At 33.7% G+C, this 24197-nt stretch overlaps 1 protein-coding gene across 2 annotated transcripts in view; it reads right to left on the bottom strand.

Annotated features, from left to right (window-relative positions):
- LOC115215142 (membrane metallo-endopeptidase-like 1) overlaps positions 1–24197 on the bottom strand; it is an 86818-nt gene that overhangs the window by 9729 nt on the left and 52892 nt on the right. For both annotated transcript variants that reach the window (XM_036505430.1, XM_036505431.1), the window contains 6 exons: positions 22909–22960; positions 20110–20177; positions 16505–16623; positions 12402–12449; positions 7780–7878; positions 6789–6865 (listed from right to left, as the gene is read on the bottom strand). In XM_036505430.1, coding sequence (XP_036361323.1) covers positions 6789–6865; positions 7780–7878; positions 12402–12449; positions 16505–16623; positions 20110–20177; positions 22909–22960 — 463 coding nt within the window. The remainder of the gene's footprint in view (positions 1–6788; positions 6866–7779; positions 7879–12401; positions 12450–16504; positions 16624–20109; positions 20178–22908; positions 22961–24197) is intronic.

The following is a 24197-nucleotide window of genomic DNA, read 5'->3' as shown; positions in this document are numbered from 1 at the left end:
AAGTACGTAAAATGATTAATTATGCATACACTCGAATGTTTACACTATCGTATATACATTTTAATTACCATAGGACTACACATACATCCCAATGTTTACACAACTACGTGGAATTTACAGAACACACATACACGCATATATGAAAGCACGTGTCACAGACGAAGGAAAAAATAGAAAAACATTTAAAAAAAATTTCGAACAAGCACAAAGTAAACAATTAATAAATTAAAAAAAAACAAAAGACTATGCCGGAGATAAATCTACCACAAAATATGTATATATATATATATATATATATATATATATATATATATATATATATATATATATATATATATATATATTATATGTAGAAAAATACAAACTGGGACAAGAACGTAAAACATTTAGAAGACGATACAAAAAACACGGACGGGACATTCGAACCCTTCAATCTTCAGTCAAGAACCGGATCATCCTAGCCATTTCGGCTGATTAACCTTGAGATCGCTCCGATCCAGCCAGCCCCAAGGAAAAACTAAGCTACGAGCATTAGATTTCTTGGAAGAAGGATCGAATGTACACAAAACAGGGACAGAAAAACGGACGATGCCACACGAATATAAAATACAAAAAACAATAATGGTCAAAACAGGACAAAAAACAGCGGATGTATTACGACTAATAAACAGTACAACAAGTTTAGCTGGCGTAAATGGCATGACAAATTACTCAATTGCAAATACCCACAGAGAGCCAACAATGCCGATGTTGAAAAAGCCCTTAGCCATCAATGGTTAGTGCCTTCTGGAAAATAACCAGAAACAAAATAGTGGGCCGGACGCTGTTCCTCATGTCCCGCAAATAAAACCAAAAATGCCTAAATGGACACGTGAGGAAAAACATTTCAATCCTACACGCTTACTTCACGGCAGTGTTTTACCCAAAGAGCGAAAACACAACATATACATATAACATATGGAAGAAAAATAACATAAATAAAAACCTGGATACAGCAATGAATCCTAATAAACTAGCAAATATACGGAGATATATTTTTAACGTAAAAAATATCAGGAATAGAAATAGAACATTTAAAAGAAAAAGATATCAGGAAAATGTAGATAGAAACCACACAACAATGCCAAATAATATAAACACTGAAACAGTAAAACACGAAGACAAACGTAAGATTTCCAACAAAAACGATGTAAACAAAAAGCAACAAACGTAGACCGTAAGGATGCATAATAATACACGAAAAACAGCAAGCCAAACACGACAGACAAACATACAAATGATAAAGAAAGCGACACAAAACTAAAACCTGAAAACAACGAAGAGGAGCTTAATGATTATGACACTATAAAAAGTAAAATAATCAAAGAACTGAAAACCACAGAGCTCAAAATGGCCCACCGACCATACCTCATAAAAATCAAAATAGACAAAATAACAACACCAATTATAAACAGCATAAACCTTGCCGTCGCGGAACTAATAGCCACTGAAACAAAAAGCGATATCACTGAGCTAAATGACTTAGAATACGCAGCAGCCACTGCAGCCACAAAAGAAGCTGGATACTCACTCAAACTCATCCAAACAGGAGTACCACCACCCAAACAAACCCTGTGGATAAATAACATCCAAAACAAAATACAAAAAATGAGAAAAGATCTGTCGATTCTTAATGAAATCAGTAGACAATCAACGCTACTGAACAACAAAAAGAAAACAAAAATACTCCGCAAATACAACATCACAGAAAAAAGATTTACCTGAGATAAAAGAAAAGCTAAAGCAAGAGATCCTTGCCAAAGCACAAAGGATCCGCCGGTACGAGAAACGCCAACGTTTCTTTGAACAAAACAAACAGTTCAACTCCAACCCCCAAAAGTTCTACCAAGAACTTGGCAAAAATAAAATAGAAATCACTGCAGCACCAACAGCAGAAGAAGTGGAAGAATTCTGGAGAGAAATATGGTCGGCGAACGAACAACCAAAAAAAGGGAATATTAAAACAACAAACTCAGCATCTGAGCAACTTTGAACCCCATAACAGCTGAAGAGGTCACCAACTTCTGGTTGAAATATCTAACAAGAATGCACAAAAAGCTGGCTGAAAACTTTAGCAACATAATAGCAGAGCCAGGGACAATGCCTGAATGGCTCACGAAGGGGAAAACCATCTTAATTGCCAAATCAAATGAGACAGCAAAACCAGAAAATTACAGACCTATAACCTGTCTCCCTACAATGTACAAAGCATTTACTGCAATAATATCGCAAAGATTGAACAAACACCTGGACGAAAACAACCTGTTTCCAGAAGAGCAGAAAGGATGCTGCAAAGGCTGTAAAGATCAACTAATGATCAATAAAGCCATAACTGAAGACAGGCATAGACAGAAAGGGCTCAGTATGGCCTGGATCGACTACAAAAAGGTATTTGATGGCATCCCCCACACGTGGATCCTCGAAACACTAGCCATTAACAAAGTAGCACCAACAATTATAAAATACATAGGACACTCTATGAATAAATGGCAGACAGTGCTACAGCTCCAAACAAAAGAGGGACTCATGAAAACCAAAGCCATCCCCATTAGAAGAGAAATATTCCAGGGAGATACGCTCTCTCTACTCCTTTTCTGCTTGGCACTGTCACCTCTATCGGATATGCTAAACAGAACTGGATGCGCATATAAATGTTACGGCAAAACGATCAGCCACCTGTTATATATGGGTGACCTAAAACTATACGCTATAAATGACAAACAGCTGGAAACACTACTAAAGACAGTTCATGGATTTACCAAAGAAATAGATATGAAATTTGGATTAGAGAAATGCGCCAAAGTAACCCTGAAAAGAGGAAAACTAGTTAAGAGTAGCAACATCACACGAGATAAAACCAATGAAATAAAAGAATTAGACCAAAGCCAAACTTACAAATACTTAGGAATCCATGAACTAGATAAGACACAACACACACAAATGAAAGAGAAAATAAAAAAAGAATATTATAGACGAGTTAGATCAATACTGAAAACAGAGCTCAATGCTAAAAACAAGATAATAGGTATCAACACTTTAGCCGTCCCAGTTATAAGTTACAGCAACAATATCCTTAACTGGACACGAAATGAACTGACCAAAATAGATAGGAAAACAAGAAAAATAATGACAGGATCTAGGATGCATCACCCAAAATCTGACATAGAAAGGCTATATATACAACGTATAGAATGTGGTAGAGGCCTTATACAGCTGGAAAACCACTACAAAATAACCACCATAGGACTGCAAAAATATCTACTTCAGAGGGAAGGAAAACTGATACAAATAGCGGTAAAACACGAGCAAAGCAAAAAATTGTTCTCAGTATTTAAGGAAGCTGACAAATACAGACAAGAAATCATACCACCTAACAAATTTGAAGAAGAAGAAGAAGATGAAGAAACAACAAAAGCTATAAAACAAATGAAATGAAATCTAAACTAAAAATAGAACAGCAACGGACCATGATAAAACGATGGCAAGAAAAGTCCCTTCATGGTAAATACTGGAGTAAACTAAATGCAAAAGCAATAGACAAAGAAAAATCCCAGCAATGGTTGAGAAGATCAGGACTCAAAGCAGAGACAGAGGGATTTTTAATTGCAGCACAAGACCAATGCCTCCCCACCAGAAATTACCAAAAACATGTAATGAAAAGAAATACAACAAGTAACTGCAGAACATGTGGAGATGGACAAGAAACAATAAATCATATTATCTCTGGCTGCCCAGTCCTGGCTAAGAAGGAATATGTTCACAGACATGACAGATTTGGGACCTATATACACTGGAAACTATGCCAACATTATGGAGTAACAACAGAAAAAAGATGGTATAATCACACACCACAAAAGGTCACAGAAAACGAGAAAGGAACCATACTCTGGCATATGCCAATACACACAGATAAAGAAATTAAGGCCAACAGACCAGATATAGTTCTCAGAGATCATGAAGAAAAAATGTTTTCTAATTGATGTATCAATACCAGCGGATAACAACGTGTGTGTCCCCAAAAGAAATGGAGAAACTTTCAAAATACAAAGACCTGGAAATAGAGGTAACCAGAATGTGGAATCTAAAAACAGAAACAATTCCTATCATAATAGGTGCATTAGGCATGATATAAAAATATTCAGACAAATACATAACAAAAACACCAGGACTTACAAACACATATAACATACAGAAAATTGCACTACTAGGCACTGCACACATCCTACGCAGAACACTTTCCATACAATAACCATCAGAGCATCACAACAAATCACAGCACATACGCAAGGCACACAGAGCTGCGCTGGGTAGTGAAGTGAAAGCACGCTATAAAAAAAATATACTATAATAATAATAATAATAATAATAATAATAATAATAATAATAATAATAATAATAATAATAATAATAATAATGATAATAATAATGATGATTATGATGATGATGATGATAATAATAATACTAATAACAATAATAATAATGAAAATATAGTAGCCAGCAAGCTTAAGCAAATAGGTACAATATATACAAATAAAGAAATTTATCGAGAAGCCAGCTTGCTAGAAATAAGAGTAAAATATCCAAACCACAAATCTCTCACTGTAAATAAACAAGCATGGTTAAAGCAGCGAATATAAGAAAAATAGGCCATACCTTTGCAAAAACTATAAATTGAAGAACAGATATCTTGATATCAATTGATTTCACCTTTTGCGTAGAAGTATTTACCATTGGCAGTCAGAGCATATATACATCACACCAAGTACCTAACATATGTTCATTCCACCAAATGTGTAAGATATTCATACCTTGTGTCTGATGACGGAATACCCACCCAATGTATGGGTATTCTATCACTTTGAATATCCCAGAAACGGCTGTAAGACTTCAAATTCACCTGACCTCTATTAAATTATTATAACGAAATAACTTGAAATATTCGCGCTGCCTTAGTTTGATTTTAGCTCTAATACATACACACATACACACACACACACACACACACACACACACACACACACACACACACACACACACACACATATATATATATATATATATATATGTAGGGAGAGTCTACGAAAAAAAAAAAAAGACGAACACAGGTGGTGTACAAAATAAACAAATGTATTAGTATAACGCTCAGGAATAGGAAAAGTCTTTTACGTTTCGAGCCTACGCCCTTCTACAGAAGGGACACAGATAAAGCAAGTAGAGAAACAAGGAGAGAAAAAATGTGCGTTGTGGTTAACGATCTATCAACATTCAAACTAGTATCTAAATCGCCATTTTTTCACTGATAATAGCTACAGAAATCAACCATCCGAAAGCAGACGCGCTAAGACAATCTGAATGTATGCTGAAAGAATGTCTTAGCTCGTTTTGCCTTCGGGCAGTTGATTTCTGTAGTTAGTATCAGTGTATTTGGTCAATACGAGTTTCCACCGTTATATCCAGTAGGCATATGTAGCATGCCCTTCGATTAATTTTAATCTTTCAGCTATTTAAAGCTTTTTGGGTTGCTTGCAATCGCCTATATTATTGCTTCTGTTATCATCATTTCGAAATTGTTACACTTGATGATAACAGAGTCAATGATACCTTCGCAAATTTTCGTGAATTGTTTTTTCTCGTGAATATTTTGCTCCGCATTGCAAAACACACACACACATATATATATTTATATGCATATATGTATGTGAGTATGTATGTGTGTACGTATATATGTATGTATGTATGCATGTATGTATGAAAGCATGTATGTATAAAGTGTTAGCAGGGGTCTAAAGATGTTCACCATCGAGAAAAGATGAGGTCGCCAGACATTTGTAAAAATGATTGTATATATTTACTCATTATTGTTATCACTGTCGTTCGTTTTTCGAACATGCCAAATAAAATATCTTGTAAAACAGGTTGTTTAATTATATAAAACAGATGGTTTTGTTGTGTTCAGAAGAGCACATACATTTTTCCTTTTGGTTTTTGTGAGGTTACAGGACAATATATATATATATGTATATATATATATATATATATATATATATATATATACATCGTGACTAGCATCTTACTTCAACATGAGTAACAACAAAAGAAGTGCATGTTTGTAAGATAAACCTCCTCGCTTATTTTAGGATTCTAAATTCGGTGATCAACATTCTAGACTTTAGAATATGTCTTCCTACACTCGCGCACACACGCACAAATATATATATATATATATATATATATATATATATATATAAGTGTGTGTGTGTGTGTGTGTGTGTGTGTGTGTGTCTGTGTGTTTCTGTGTGTGTGCCTATTATGATTGCGCATATGTATGAACTTTGACCCGACAAGAAAATAATGTCAAAAACGTATACATCATGGGGAAAATTTACTCCTGTTCACATTCAGAGGTTGGCCACGAATCAACAAATTTACTGTTAGTGGTTCTGTGACCTAAACGTTCAGGCATTCGCTATAGCAATATTATGGATTATAACCATTTGGTATTGAAATAGGCTCTTGTCAATGAAACGATACAATAAATAATTACACATAAACTAGAAATATTGCCGTGATTTTCAACTTCTACGACATATAATGTGACCAGTTTAGGGTAAGTGTTCGATGCAAAAAAAGTAATAGATATTTTCACCTGATAGATTACAACTAAAAACCAATGAATGCGACAATGTGTATAACGGTAATTTATTGTGGTTTTTAGATGAAAAGAGGGTGCCAAAACCTAAATCAGTTACCTTTCTGTATTTGGGGCGAATATTCTTTTGTTGTCTGCATAATTTTGGGGATTAGATTCTTCACTTGAACAAAATATCTGCAGAAAATAAAGATAATATATACATAGGCAGCAAAATATTAATACAAACGTTGTATGGATTGTAATTATTTTAATGCCGCACCCAAAGATATTCATCTACATATAACCCACTAATACCCGTGATATACCTGTGGATTTGCATATATTCTCTTTATGAGAATGACGATGATCATATATCGCTAAAATAAATCATTAATAATGATTTTTGATCCTTGCTAGTTCGGATTAATTGCATATATGTCTTATTCATCAGTGTGGTAAATAACAGAAATTTCGTAACTGTTGCGGTGGTAGTATCGAATCCGATATTTTAATTAATGTACGTGTTAATATTTAAATTACAAAAATAAAAGTACTTTGGATATGCAAATTAGTTTGGAATAGCAATTTTCATAGAAATAAATGACAAAATTTAATCAACCATATGTACATATATAGAAAATCTTTAGAATAATCTAAACAGGTAAAAATCTACCGATAGTGGGGGATGAATATTCAATTACTAAGGAACGTATTTTTTATCGACTACATAAGGAGATGATTGGTTAATATTTTGTTTAAGGGCTATAATATCGGTCATGAGAACCACGTTATTCAGAGTACAAGCAATACTGGGATATCAGCTGAATAAAATAATTGAATTATTGTTTTGTAATATTGATATTATAGTCTTACACTAACAAAATAGTACACGGTTACGTAGTATACATATAGGCACACTATACCCAATGCGTCTACGTTTCACACCAAATTTTATTGAAAATTCCTTTGTACCCTTCCTAATTTAGTACAACTAAACGTATATCACAGTTCCCATTCTTACCGAGAGGAAGAGCATTAATTAGATTCTAAAAGAACACCCTTGGGCACTTATGCATGCCACTATTATATAAATAAAACTGATAACTTACGCGAGCAAACACAGAGTAAAACGTTTTTAGATGCTTCATTTTCAGTGCAGGTAGGTTTTCATCAACGATAATATTTTCTGAGTTCCATAACAAGAAAGCCTAGCAATGTTAACACAACATCAATATAAATTCAACATTATGGATAAAGTCTATCTTCAGAGATACTTGAAGAGAAATTAACGACTCAACGTATATTGAGCTGAGAAAGGCCATGACGTAAACGATTATCCTTCAGATGAACAAATTTCTGAATTATACGAACGTTAAGCATTCCTCACATATATCAAAGGTACTGAACATATACCAAATGAAAAAAAATATCACTGACTAGTTTCACGTAACGTTAATTTGTTGGTACAATACATTATTAAGCTGCATGAAATGCAATCAAATATTGCGGAGCTCAGTTATTATGCCACAAGATAAATGAAGTAGTCCTGTAACCCTTGAACATATTATGGTGAATTGCTCATCCAGCGTATATAATAATAGTAGCGATGACGTTGATGATGATGATGATGATGATGATGATGAATGTTATGATGAAGTTGATAATGATGATAACTAATAATAATAATTATTATAATGATAATAATACTTTCTACTATAACTACAAGGCCTGAAACTTTTTGCGGAGGAATAGTCGATCATACCGACCCAAGTGTTTATTGGTAATTAATTCATCGATCAAAACCGGATGCGAGGCAAAGTATGGAAAGATGGAGGATGTTCCTAGTTCCCCGGCTTAATAATTATTATTATTATTATTATTATTATTATTATTATTATTATTATTATTATTATTATTATTATTATCATTAATAATAATAATAATAATAATATAATAATAATAATAATAATAATAATAATAATAATAATAATAATAATAATAATAATAATAATAATAATAATAATAATAATAATAATAATAATAATAAACATGAAGAAGAAGAAGAAGAAGATGAAGAAACAACAAAAGCTATAAAACAAATGAAATCCAAACTAAAAATAGAACAGCAACGAACCATGATAAAACGATGGCAAGAAAAGCCCCTTCATGGTAAATACTGGACTAAACTAAACGCAAAAGAAATAGACAAAGAAAAATCCCAGCAATGGTTGAGAAGCACAGGACTCAAAGCAGAGGCAGAGGGTTTTTTAATTGCAGCACAAGACCAAAGACTCCCCACCAGAAATTACCAAAAACATGTAATGAAAAGAAATATTACAAGTAGCTGCAGAATATGTGGAGATGGACAAGAAACAATAAATCATATTATCTCTAGCTGCCCAGTCCTGGCTAAGAAGGAATATATTCACAGACATGACAGAGTTGGAACCTTGGAAGGTATGGCAACATTATGGAATAACAACAGAAAAAAGATGGTATAGGCACACCCCAGAAAAGGTCACAGAAAACGAGAAAGCAACCATACTCTGGGATATGCCGATACTTACAGATAGAGACATTAAGGCCAACAGACCAGATATAGCTGTCAGAGATCATGAAGAAAAAAAATGCTTTCTAATTGATGTATCAATACCGGCAGATGACAACGTGTCTCTAAAAGAAATGGAGAAACTCTCAAAATACAAAGACCTGGAAATAGAGGTAACTAGAATGTGGAATCTGAAAACAGAAACAGTTCCTATCATAGTAGGTGCATTAGACATGATAAAAAACTATTCAGACAAATACATAACAAAAACACCAGGACTTACAAACACATATAACATACAGAAAATTGCACTACTAGGCACTGCATACATCCTACGCAGAACACTTTCCATACAATAACCATCAGAGCATCACAACAAATCACATCACATACCCAAGGCACACAGAGCTGCGCTCGGTAGTGAAGTGAAAGCACGCTATAAAAATAAAACTACTGAATAATAATAATAATAATAATAATAATAATAATAATAATAATAATAATAATAATAATAATAATGATGATGATGATGATGATGATGATGATGATGATGATGATGATGATGATGATATGATGATGATGATGATGATGATGATGATGATGATGATGATGATGATGATGATGATGATGATAATGATAATGATGATGATGATGATGATGATGATGATGATGATGATGATGATGATGATGATGATGATGATGATGATGAATGATAATAATAATAATAATAATAATAATAATAATAATAATAATAATAATAATAATAATAATAGGACGGCTTCTAAGAAGCTCTTACCACAAAACAAATTCGATTTAAAACATCGACGCAATGGCAGAAAAAAGACGCGAAAAAATTTGAAAACTCCTGTTAAATAAAGGAACAAAAAATCGGAAAGTATTTTGTAACATACAGTGGAGATTCTTTCTTAAGTTTGACTTACGCAAGAGGTCCAGGAAACCTGAAAAGAACACACTAATTACACAGTAAATATGTAAATTGAATAATCATCTTAACATGCAACTGTCCATGCATTCATGTTCACATGCTAATATTTACAAGTGACATAAATAATAGTCACACAACACACACGTACACACAGAAAGAAAGAAGAACACGTGTCAAGAGCAACGTGACTGTATACTAAAATCTTTTTCATGGCAAATATGTAACAAACAATCTGAAGTAGACCAGAAGTGCGCTCATCATTGGCTAGGGAGTTCAGAGATAAAGATAGAGTGTGAAAGCTTCATCATAGCAGTTCAAAATCAAAGATTATTAACTCGGAACTGCCAAGTCAGGGTGATGAAAAATAGACATGGCAGAAAGTGCCGATATCGCACCGAAATATTGAATCAGTTTACCACTTTGGGTGTAAGGTTTTAGCAGTTGTAGAGTAAAAATGCAGATATGGCAGGGGCGGTCAATGTCTACACTGTTTAATATATCATTATGAAATGAAAACTACTGACAAATTTTATAAGCACCACTCCCAGGTGGAATAAATGTAACGAGATTTTGGGACCTTATATACAGATCGAACCATCAAATCTAAGAAACCGGATATTGTCATGAAAGACCAAAATGATAAATTCTAATAGTGGTTGATATGAGCATTCTTTGTGATCATAACGACTCGGGAAAATAATTTAACAGGTTTAGGAAATAAAAAGATTTCTCATTGAAATCGAAGAATATGGCATCTCAAGTCAGTTCCAGTACCAATGATTGTGGAACTTGGAGTTATCAAAACAGAAAGTGAAAACTTATTTGGAATTCTCCCTGGTTTACCATCCATGCAAGAAGTGCAAAAGATAGTTCTAGCTTGTATGCCACACGTATTGGCAAGAACATTGAGGCTTTGAATTCTCCTTCCTTCTTTCCTTTTCCTTTGTTTACTAATTTCATTTTTTCTCTTTTTTAACTTCTTTATTTTCATTTATTCGTTTTTCTCTTCCTTATTTTATCTTTTTTTCCCTTATATTCTATCACATAACTTCACTTTGCAAATGAACAAACTGATGAGTTTACAGCGAGTTTCTCTGCTCTAGGTGTCGGGAAGACATTCAGCAATAAATGGAAGTAAAATTGTAATAATAATAATAATAATAATAATAATAATAATAATAATAAGTAGTAGTAGCAGTTGTAGTAGTAGTAGTAGTAGTAGTAGTAGTAGTAGTAGTAGTAGTAGAAGAAGAAGAAGAAGAAGAAGAAGAAGAAGAAGAAGAAGAAGAAGAAGAAGAAGAAGAAGAAGAAGAAGAAGAAGTAAATTGTTTATTCATTGTATTAATCATTAAAGTTAAAATAATGACGGTCATCGAACTGAGACTTATTTATTATAAGTATGTTACTATTTCCTTTAATTTTGCCACGTGTATTCATTTTAATTCATTAAAATGAATGTACGTGGTTCTTTTTATCGATATAATTGTATAAATATATAATATATTCCTGGATATCATTTCAGACATTCGATAGAAAATATAAAGCGCAACGTTTATATTTTAGGTTACAGTTATTTAAAATTACTGCTACATAATTGTATTGTTTAATAAAAAATGAGATGTAAATTTTCTTTTATTTGAGACAGGAAATAGATCAGAAATTAACTTTATACTAGCGGCTATAGAATCTTTAAGGCAACTAATTTATGCATTCAGTTATGGAAAGTGAATAAATCCGTGTCAGAAGGGCAGCCGAAATTGCACAATATTTAGATGTATCCTTGGAAGCAATTGAGTAATTTACTTGCTTTTCTTTTCTTAATTGTCAGTAGATGATGCAATGCAATAATTAGAATTACAATCCATATCCAGTATGAATTATAAATGGCCTTTCTGTATATAATCCAGTTAATCATGTCTCACTTATAATCTCTATTAGGACAATTTGAAAATGCTTTAGTATAACTTAATTTCGAGAGCAATAGTTTCATGAAAAAAACACCGGAAAAAATCAATAAAATATAAAACTGTTGTTTGTTGAATTTCTATCTTCGTCACTTCCTTCTCATACACTGATTTTCCTGCGATTAAAATTACCGAAGATTTGTAGGAACATTGTAACACAACAGGAAATAATCGGTCAAACATTTATAGACATTAGTTTATAAAACAAATAAAATTATTACGTGATAAAAATATCAGATATTCTATAAATTTGATATCATGAAAACTTCCTACCTTAGAAGCTACGTTAAACCCAAATTCATCAGCAATTATGTCATTAACCTGCAAGTAGAAAAAGTTTCAACAGTATTGGATTCTTGTATTGATGGTTATCCATAGTGAACCTGTTGTAATCATTTCAACTATCGAGGCACGCATCATTTTTCAACCAGTAATTGTAAACGATTTTGACCTATATTTGAATACACTACAGAAGCCAATGCTTAGGTAAGTTTATTTCATATTTTGAGATATGGAATAATTACCAAGATTTTATCCCTCAAATATATTGATCTGGTGTACATCACAACAGTGCCATACATACAGAGATCTATGTTGGTTGAAACAGCAGAACAATTAGACAAGATTCAATAAGCTCACGTATGACATCAGACACAATACCAGAGGTTCGACAGAACTTACTGAACATGTCACATCAAACTGCTGCAATTTTGATAAATACCTGAAAATGAACATTCTCAGGAGATATTGTGAACGTACAAGGATTTCACGAGTTCAAATATATTTGTGAATTGGAGGCGCAATGGCCCAGTGGTTAGGGCAGAGGACTCGCGGTCATAGGATCGCGGTTTCGATTCCCAGACCGGGCGTTGTGAGTGTTTATTGAGCGAAAACACCTAAAGCTCCACGAGGCTCCGGCAGGGGATGGTGGTGATCCCTGCTGTACTCTTTCACCACAACTTTCTCTCACTCTTACTTCCTGTTTCTGTTGTACCTGTATTTCAAAGGGCCGGCCTTGTCACTCTCTGTGTCACGCTGAATATCCCCGAGAACTACGTTAAGGATGCACGTGTCTGTGGAGTGCTCAGCCACTTACACGTTAATTTCACGAGCAGGCTGTTCCGTTGATTCGGATCAACCGGAACCCTCGTCGTCGTAACCGACGGAGTGCTTTCCCCCCCATTTGTGAATTACTAACATTACGCCTTGGAGGAATGAGTAACAGGACAGGTGTTTCTGTTATGTATTTGTCTGAATGTTTTGTCATAACTAATGCGCCTACTATGATAGGAATTGTTTCTGTTTTTAGGTTCCACATTCGAGTTATCTCTATTTCCAGATCTTTGTATTTTGAAAGTTTCTTCGTTTCTTTCAGGGAAACATTGTCATCTGTTGGTATTAATACATGAATAAGAAAACATATTTTTCTAGATGATTTCTAACAACTTCATCCGGCCTATTGGCCTTAATTTCTCTATTTGTGTGTATTGGCATATTCCTGAGTATTGTTGCTTTCTCATTTTTGTGACCTTTACTGACATGCCTACACCATCTTGCTTCTGTTGTTATTCCATAGTGTTGTCATAGCTTCCCAACCCTCTTGTGTCTGTGAATATATTCCCTCTTAGGCAGGACTGAGGAACCAGAGACAATATGATTGATTCTTCTTCTCAATCACCACGTATTCTGCAGTTACTTGAGTGTCTTTCCATTAAGTTACTTTGGTGAGTTGTGGTCGGAAGGCTTTGATCTTGTGCTGCATTTAAAAATCATTCAGTCCCTCCTTTGAGTCCTGGGTTTCACAGTCATTGTCGGGTTTTCGCTATGTCTATTTCTTTTCTGTTTAGCGTAACCTAATATTTGCCATGAAGCGACCGTTCTTGCCCTAGTTTAATCATTATCCGTGGTTGCACCAGTTTTAGTTTGGATTTCATTTGTTTTACAGCTTTCGTTATTTCTTCTAATTCTTCATAGGTGTTAGGTACTATGGCTTCTTTTTATATTTGTTAGCTTCCTTAAAGATTGAAAACAGGTGTTTTTAAATTTTGTTCGTGTTTTGTGGTTATTTGTATTGCTTTTCCTTGCTTCTGAAGTAGGTAATTCTGTAGTCCTATGGTGGTTATTTTGTAATAATTTTCTAGCTGTATAATTTATTGTAAAAAGCCGCAAGCATTATGCACCAGCCTAATAGCAACGGTGTGAAGTTTTGTCTCTTAAAACCTCTTCAAACGTCGAAATATCCTCATTCTTTATCCTCTACAATTACAATAGCATCATTTTAATAGCGATGGAATTATTATTAGCTATGCGATGAACGTTTCAGCATAATTATCCAAATTGGATCATCATTTGCAATAAACATGGGGTTTTCTGACTCCTCATTAACACATTTGTTTAGAAAATATTCCTTAACATTGTGACAGCGGGCAAACTGAAATAACCCTTGAGCTAATATATCTTTATCCATATCCTTAGCTCTTGGGCAGAAAATCAGTCCAAGCTCCAATACAGAGATAATGTTCGGTGAGTGTTTTAGCTTAGATGAATTCATAACCGTCTTATACTCTAAGAGTCATGAATTTTCTTGAGCAAGTGTTTTTTCAAGTCTTACATTTATTTGTGTTTTGTTTGTATTCTACACTTTACATGTTTTACATGGACTATTTCGGGTGATAAGAATTGTTTTGTATGTTTATGTGAGATGTCATAAGTTTTACTCGTCCTTCTAGGGGTAATCCATATTACGTAGGTAATAAAATGTGAGTGACTTCTTTGCTTTTTAAAAAACTTTAATTTCGAGATACAGATCTGTTATTCTCAAGGTAACATTTTTAATGGGTTCACATTTTTTACTGATCCAGTAAGTTCTCTGGAGAGTTCCCAAAGACTTGGTCAAATGCGTACGCTAGTGTAAAAATATCAAAATCGTATGGACCTGACTGGAGATTAGTATTTTGACTTTCTTGAATTGTAGGAGTTATGTCTGTTGTATGTGCGGATAGTTTTTGTGATACTAGTAAACTTAAGCTGTCATAAGAAAAGGCAACTTTAAAAAAATTGGTTGATAAAATAAAATGTTTGTTTTTGGTGTGAGGGACAAATAATCAACGGTGTGGACTGGAAATCAGAAATTCTATATGAAGCAAAATGGTTGGCTGTATTGAAATTTCAGGAAAATTTTCTGCTCAGGACCAACAATTCTCCCGAAAGAAAAATAACTTCTCATATTTCATACAGAATGTTCTCAACGAAAATGTTTCTTTAGGTAATCAAATTTTCAGGTCCTTTTCCTCAGAGTTCATCAGGAATTTAAGCAAATAATTGAAACGATTTTCAGAAGAAAACGCCTGTTCAGCATTATTCAATTGCTTCTTAATTACGTGAAATGAATTGCTTTCCCAAACTCAATCATTTAAAAATTTTGGAGTATTGAATCAATCGTCAGGCAGTGTTGCACACAACCGTATATTGATGGAAAACCTCCAGCCAGAATATGTTGTATGTGTGTGTATGTATTTATAATGAAAAATATATCTTGATTTTAGCGCGAAAATGATTTAGTTGTTTAACCGATGCAAATGTTTATTTATCATTTTTTATACATATTTGAATGTTATAACGTCCACTGGCATAGAGTTAGACCCGTCAGTACTAAGAATCTAACTATGAAAAGGAATAAACCGCAGAAGCTGTAATTTATAACACGCGACTGTTTCGATGATTTCCAGAATTTCGAACCGTTTTAATCCTTATTCGGTACAACATAAAATCAGTGATCTCAGTCTAATGAATTTTGATAATTTATAAAGATTGGTGTAACTCAACACGATTGTAATAGATTGCTTATTTAATAGTTTCAACTGTATTTCAACATATAGTCAGTCTTCTTCAAGTTCAAAATGTAAAGTGAAACGGGCGCAGAAATTCAAAATATATACGAGATAATCCTGCTTTCCTATTTTGAATAACAACTCAAAGGGGGAAAAGTAAAGAAATAGAAAACGAACAAAATAAAGAACAGAAAAAAATATTTAGGCGAACAGTTTTTTGTAAATGTAATGAAATTAATAATAATAATAATAATAATAATAATAATAATAATAATAATAATAATAATAATAATACAGAAAATTGCACTACTAGGCACTGCACACATCCTACGCAGAACACTTTCCATACAATAACCATCAGAGCATCACAACAAATCACAGCACATACCCAAGGCACACAGAGCTGCGCTCGGTAGTGAAGTGAAAGCACGCTATAAAAATAAAACTACTGAATAATAATAATAATAATAATAATAATGATAATAATGAATATAACAATGCATTTTCTGTGTTAATGATAATAAATAAACACTTGGAAGGACTTACACTTGTTGTTTGTGATTGATTTTGACGTTGAGTGAAATTATTAATGAAATCATTCTTCAACTTTTGGTATCTTCTGTAGGATTGTTCACTCAGCCACAAATCCATAGAGAAGTTGTTGCCTAGAATGAGGAGTGATAACATTATAAAATATGTGAATTACTGATTCTTCTGTTAACTGGCGAATCTATTGCTTTTGATATTTTACTTCTATCTAGCAGAACAAGTCATAAGATAAAGATTTTGTTCTGTCAGAGACTACTGCATGAATTTTAACAACTTCTATATACACAGTATTTCATTATGCAACCATGATATACTCCGAAGTATATTAATAGTTTTTATAAGGCAATACTGTGTTCCAATGTGCTACCAGTGCTATTATATCACTCATTAATCTTATCTCTACATATTTTCTGTAGAAATTATAGCAAGCACTGATTTTGTTGCACAGTTTGGTATATGAAACGCTTCATGTAGACAACAATAATGCAGGAGTTTTTCTCGTTCATCAGCAACCATCCAACTCATTAATTATCCACGATATTATTGGATAAATATCCACTAGATGTAGGGGTGTAACGCTTTTAGATATACTAATTTTACATTTACATGGATTTTAAACCTCTTTGCAAAAATTGACCAACAACTCAAGGGCTTTCTACCGATTGTTAAACAATTCAGTGATGACATCAGGATGAAATTTGACCTCTATAAATGTGCAGAAGCTATATGTATTAAATGAACAATAACAGAATCATCTAACCTTAATCTTGACCAGCAGAATGTCATACAAGGGTTAGAAGTGGTGGAGGGCTACAAATACCTAGGGGTACTTGAAGGGGACAGAACCAGGCATTTAGTGATGAGGGAAAGGATCAGAAGAGAATGTTATCGCAGGGTGAGAGAAATACTTAAAACAGAGCTGATGCAAGAAACAAGATTGAAGCGATCAATGCTTTAGCTATACCAGTCGTGACTTACAGTTTCAATATCATTAACTTGTCAGTTACTGAAATATATAATCTTGACAGAAAAATATGAAAACTGTTGACAATGCATAGAATGCACCACCCTAAGGTAGATATAGAAAGACTTTATCTGCCAAGAAAAGAGAGAGGCCATGTACTATTACAACTGGCATTAACCATGAAGATTTCCACAATTGGCCTAGATACCAACCTAAATAACTCTGAGGGCTGGATGATAAAACTTGTCTCAAAATATGAAAAAAATCAAGCAGCATATTCAGTAACAAAACAGGAAAAGGAATATCTACGTGAATTCCCAATACAACAAATTCTGAAACTTGACATACAAGAAACAACCGAAGAAAAAGCTAAGCGCATGAAAACCCGTGCTAAACTGCTGATGTACATATTTTGACTGATAAACGACAAGAAAAGCCCCTCAATTGCAAATACTCAAAGAAAGCGACTTATCAAGACAGAATTACAAGGAGGAAAGAAACAAAGGAATATCGTCATAAGCACGGGTGAGGTAAACGAACAAGAGGATAAAGTACCTAACTGGAAAGCCTACGGACGAGAGGGGATCCACGGCTTTTGGCTGAAGAGATGCCAGACGGTGCATGAAAGACTAGCAGCCCAATTGGATGAATGTTCACAAAGGTACGGTCCCCGCGTAGGTGGTGACTGGTAGGACAACATTTATAATGAAATATAGATGAAAGGGGAATATTGTAGGAAACTGCCGTCCCATAGCACGTCAAACATAGTCTGGAACATGTGCGGCAAATACATATAATTTCTTAGTACAGGAAGAAATAATACCAAGGGAACAAATAGGATGTAGGAAGAGTTCTCTGGCTACCAAGGATCACCTGGAAATTGATAAAAAATATTTGAATACATTGTAAAAATCGTCATACAAACATGTTTATGGCTTGGATGACTTTAAGAAGGCATATGATAAGCTGCCTCGTTCTTGGATCGTTGAATGCCTGTTGATGTTTGCTGTTGCTGACATCACAAATTTTCATGAAGGAGTGGAAAACCAAATTGTACTCAATTATTGTATTCCTTCGAGAAGTTAATATTAAAAGGGGTATCTTCCAAGGTGACTCCTTTTCTCCGTTTCTATTTGTAATTGCACTAATACCCATTACAATGACACTTAGGAAAGTTAAGATGGGTTACCGATGTAGGAAGAAATGTCCATCATTGAACCTTCTAATATTTATGGATGGCCAGAAATTGTTTGGGAAATCTAAAAATGCAGATAATTTCCTTGTCCAGAACAGTCCAGAAATGTGGTTGGGACATCGAATTTGGGATTACTAAATGCTCAGCACTTAATATGAAAAGAGCGAAGAAAGCATCCTGCCGATGATTGTAGATATCAACAGGAGAGACCATGGGTGAACCGGACGGTAGTAGGTATAGATATTTAGGGGTTTTGGAGCTGGATAACACTCTACACAGGGAAAATAAAGTAAAGTTTAGCGAGGTGTATCAAAAAAGGGTGAAGATGGTGTTGAAATCCAGCCTGAATGTCAAAACTTTTATTACTGCTATGACTCTCTGGGATGTTGCCTTGGTCAGATATAGTCCATCCATCCTCAGATAGATGAGGGAGGAAATATAAACACTGGGCAGAAAGACGAGAAAGTCGATGACACTGCAATGGGCGCTATACTCTATAGCATATGTAATAAGACTGTATATGAAGAGCAAGAATGGTGGCAGAGGACTAATTAGTATAGGCCATTGTATAAGGAATGAAAAGAGAACGCTTGCCGGGTATCTGAAGCCGCGAAAAATATGGGTGTAAATGCAGATGAAATGATGGATAAGGAAGAGTTTAACCAAAGAACTTAGGAGAAGATAAATGAGAAAGTACGGACAGTTAGAAAGGAATATACAGTACGTTAACGATAATACCGCATCGTGGGTATGGCTTGAGCGAGGTGATTTGAAGCGTACCAACGTATCATCGTTAGTCAATATTTGCACTGGTGCATATGCTATCACTATCATATCCAGCACTCGTATGAGCACCGACCGGAGCCGGACCCTGAAGGAGATAATGTTACCGCCCTATGAGATTAGTGGTTACATACAGTTAGGCAATGTTAATTAGTTAGTCCTCATCATCAAAGACTTAAGATTTTTAATTGATATGCCGATGTACAGTGAAAGAAACATCGCAACAAAAAATAATTTAAAAAACTATCGCAATACTTTCATATATCTTCACGTTCGACTAAATTCGCATTGCACTCCTTTACCGTTTCGTCCGCAAGAAATTATTAAACTCTTCGTCTCTTTCCCTGCAGATACTGTAGTTACATTCGACATATATCTAAACGCTTGATATATATCATAGTGCAAGGGAAGTAATTGTTATATGAGTCTAGAGGAATTGCTGGTATCTGTTAGATCTATTTTGTAAGATATTACATACCTTATAAGATCATTTTGCTTTTATTTGAGTATACAACGTCTCTTTTACAAACAATTATTTAACGAAAGTAAAGAGTGTTCGAGGAAAGTATGATTTTAAAAACCGTTTTATTTCCCAGTATATTTAATTAACCACACTTTCTGTTCAATTTAAAACAATACAAAAATACACTCAATTCTTACCGGCAATCTCAAAATCACGAAATATTTCACATCCAATTAAGAAGCCCAATCCAGCAAAATTCCGTACCCTGAAATTAATATAAATATCTATATTAGATAGTGTTGACTAAGTAGCTTCATTTGGTGCACCGAGTTAAATCAGAATAATATACACACACAACAATATTTTGAAAACATCACCCTTGGTATATAAGTATTATCAGAATGAAATTATTGTAGTGCTTGTAGAAAATGATGTTCAGTTGAGTATACAATCCGCTCTTCAGCTACTCAGACACGTACCCTTTATTACATGCACAGCTGTGCGGTTATTCTCTACCGAGGAAGAGAAATAACACTGAAATAGTTATGGATCATTATGATATATATTGCTCTCTGCTGGGGTGGAGATGTTAAACGACCTGCTGCAGACAAAGTTTCCTGTGGCTAAACAATAGTAGCTTTCATCTCAACCGCGATTGCCATATTATATTGGCACATAATCATAACTTTCAAGTATTGCTTCTGTATGTCTCTTGTTGAGAAATTTAAAAATAATAATGTTTCTTATATACAGATATTTGTCCTCGTCTTGTTTGTCCTCATTTTGTGGAAATTTTGAACCTGGGTTATTATTATTATTATTATTATTATTATTATTATTATTATTATTATTATGATTAGTATTGTTGTTGTTGTTGTTGTTGTTATTATTATTATTATTATTATTATTATTATTATTATTATTATTATTATTATTCCTTTTTGCCCTTTAAGAGAATTAACGAACTGGAGCGCCTGAAGACAGTTCCCTAAGGGGAAGTAAACCAGGCAGAATATCAAACTTGACCACCAGAAATGATGAAAGGTCATTAATACTTTAACGTATCAAAAATTAGATCCGTTCACGGAAAACATTATAAATACACTTGATTCCCTAAAGCGCCGTTATAAGCGAAAATTCCTTCCTGCGAAGGTAAAAAAAAATCACAGATACTATGACAAACCCCTTTTCTCTACTATTCTTATTTAACCGTTTTTCTCTCTCTCTCACTTAAGTCAGTATGACCGAACTTTTGGCACCTATATATCACTCGATTTTTGTTTTTTTTACATGATTGTATTATGTATTCTCGTATTGCTGATGTCACCGTAAAACCTCAAACAACTTATAAATCTAGCGATATCTCACATTTTTGAGCTTCAATACGATTTTAAATATAATATACATGTAGTTAGATACATGAAAAAAAAAAGAATATAAAGTCGATGCGGTACAATTGCAGTCATGAAAAAGTGTTATCGATAATTTTGCTTCATCCACGGTGTTCCACTGCCTTCCTGCTTCATTGTTACACGTATCAAGTTTTCGTAAACATCACATTTACGAAGAAGGAATTACTGCTATGATGTTAAACGTACCGTTCGTCGTCAAAGAGGTTGGTAATTTAGGGAAACTATTAATATCAGTGAAAATGTAGAGTAGATAAAGCATGAGAAAATAACAGGTGCTTGAAAAGTTTTATTATTTACAGAAGGTGTTCAAAACAAATTGAAGACGTAGGGAAGTCGAAAGCTTCTGAACAAGATCTCAGTTTTTGAAATATCCATGAAACCACAGTGATACGATTGAGAGAATGTCAAAGGAAGACTTAAAGTTGAAAATGTAAATACAAAATTTTCTTCATATTGTTCTCTTCATTAAAATAAGATTTTATTCTTATTACTGACCAATTACCTTTTAATTATGTGGAAAATTTTAATATATATCAATACAGAATAGATATGATAAAACCTGTATAGGAAGCGTTGCCGAGGGATGATTAATAAAAATAAAAATCACATAGTCTTAAGGCATTGCAGAAAGGGAATAATTAGTTAAGTATCGTTATGATATATATTTTGCAACGTTTAAGCCTGGTTGTATAAAACTGCCAAGATTCCGATTATATAAATGTTGGCAAGATCAATACAATGTATCTATAAAGGTTCGATTATTCGATTTGGTTTAGTACAGGCAAGTCAGTTCAGACTTCTGTCATTTTCCTGTTCGCCACTCTCTTTTCTCTTGACTTTTTCATCTTATTTTAGATAGAAATTCTAAGGTATGAAAAATGTAAGCATGGAATACACCTAATGGAATAGTCTTGTGGACTTGAAAGGCCATAAGATATTGATATCTATGTAGGTTGCCTCTAACTACATTTCTTCTGCATTTCATTTTTGCTATCAGAAAATAGGAAAACAGTGCATAAAAATTTGAAAAGCCAATGTTAAACAGCATAAAATATACCTGGCTGTGATTCTATTTATTTTTGGAATACAACTTCGTGGTGCATCTTCCAAAAGTTAGTTTAAATAAACAGGTGCAAACTTTCAAATACTGTATGTTCGGTCTTTAAAGGGCTTTAAATCTCGTGTCATAAAAACGCTAGCAAATAATTTATTGCAGGTTTTGTCGGTGGTGGTACTTTTGTAGTTGCCATTGAAGTCTTTTTAATTTACGTTTCTTCGATTAATATTTTAATCAAGACTTGTGCTCTCAACAAATTAAAATGAGCAATTAACTTTTTGAGTAACATCTACACTCGATACACCTGATGCGGATATATTCAAATATTAATGAACAAACCAAACATTACTGACAAGTAAAACTAACTATGCAATGACATTAGCTAAGAAAACTACACTTCCTATTTGATATTATATATGATTACGCCTAAACGATTCGAAGACAAACAAAATATATACCAAGCGAAGCACCGTGAAATTTCGGGAGTCTTTGATTAATGATAATTAGTGCACTCTTGATGTACTTACATATGTTCATCTTTTGTAAACAGTGGGAGCTGTAGGGATGCGAGAGGAACATCTGTAAGAAAGTAAATACAAGGAATATATCATCAATAAATGACGAAGAAAGGAGAGAAAGGTGAAAAAGGCGAGGAAGAGAAGGACGAAGACAAGAAGAGAAGGAAGCAGAAAATTAAGAAGAGGGGAAAGGAGGAGAATATGGATAAGGATAAAGCAAGGGAGTGATATCAATATGAGTGAGATTCGCTGTCGACTGATTAAATTGTAACTCAAAATCAATATTCTTTGTAACTGTCTTCATAAGATTTTCTAAAAAATTCCATAACCAGTGAGCTACTAGCATCAACTTCCGACAAATAATCTTTTACACCAAGAAAATATTTAAAATTCATGACAATTGTTTTAAATGCAAAGACATATGTATCATTTGTTACAGTAATATCAGCGCCAAGCAGTGTTTAGGCATTAGCGAAATTTAGGTTACTTAAAAGATATTTGTGTCAAATTCTCTAAATTTACCAGGTAGAAAAACATCTTTATTCTGGTAAAAATGTCTATAAAAAAACATCGTATCCTTCCAGTGTTTCCCACTGTCGGATTCACACACAGAATTTTATCAAGTTATCAAGAAGAAATACCGAAGAGAGGAAAGTCTGGAAACACCTAATTAAAGCACTGTATTTAACTTTTCCGCTAAATATTTTGCCTGTTCACTTTTTAAATATATATATATATATCTTTGTAGTATTTCATTATTTTACTTGTTTCAGTCATTTGCCTGCCGACATGCTGGAATATCACTTTTAGTTGAACAAATCAATGCCGAGACATACTCTTGAAAAATCTAGTACTTATTCCGTCGGTCATCTTTTCCGAACCGCTAGGTTATGAGGGGACCTAAACACACCAATATCGATTGTCAAGCAATGGTGGGGTACTAGTATAGACACTCGAATATATACATTCATACCCCACCCCGCATATATATATATATATATATATATATATATATATACGACGAGTTTCTGACAGTTTCCGTCTACCAAATATATTTACAACACTTTGGTTAGCCCGAGGCTATAGGAGAAGAAACCTGCCTAAGTTGCCACGCAATAGGATAGAACCTGGAACCACGTGGTTTGGAAGCAAGCTTCTTTCCACGGAGTCATTCCCGCACCTTTATGTGTGTGTGTGTGCATGTGTGTGTATGTGTGTATGTATGTATGTGTATGTATGTATATATATATATATATATATATATATATATATATATATATATATATATGTATATATAT

This window comes from Octopus sinensis, linkage group LG8 (genome assembly GCF_006345805.1).
Source record: "Octopus sinensis linkage group LG8, ASM634580v1, whole genome shotgun sequence".
Lineage (NCBI taxonomy): Eukaryota > Metazoa > Mollusca > Cephalopoda > Octopoda > Octopodidae > Octopus > Octopus sinensis.
The sequence above is the reverse complement of the archived record's forward strand: the minus strand, read 5'-3'. Positions and strand labels throughout refer to the sequence as shown.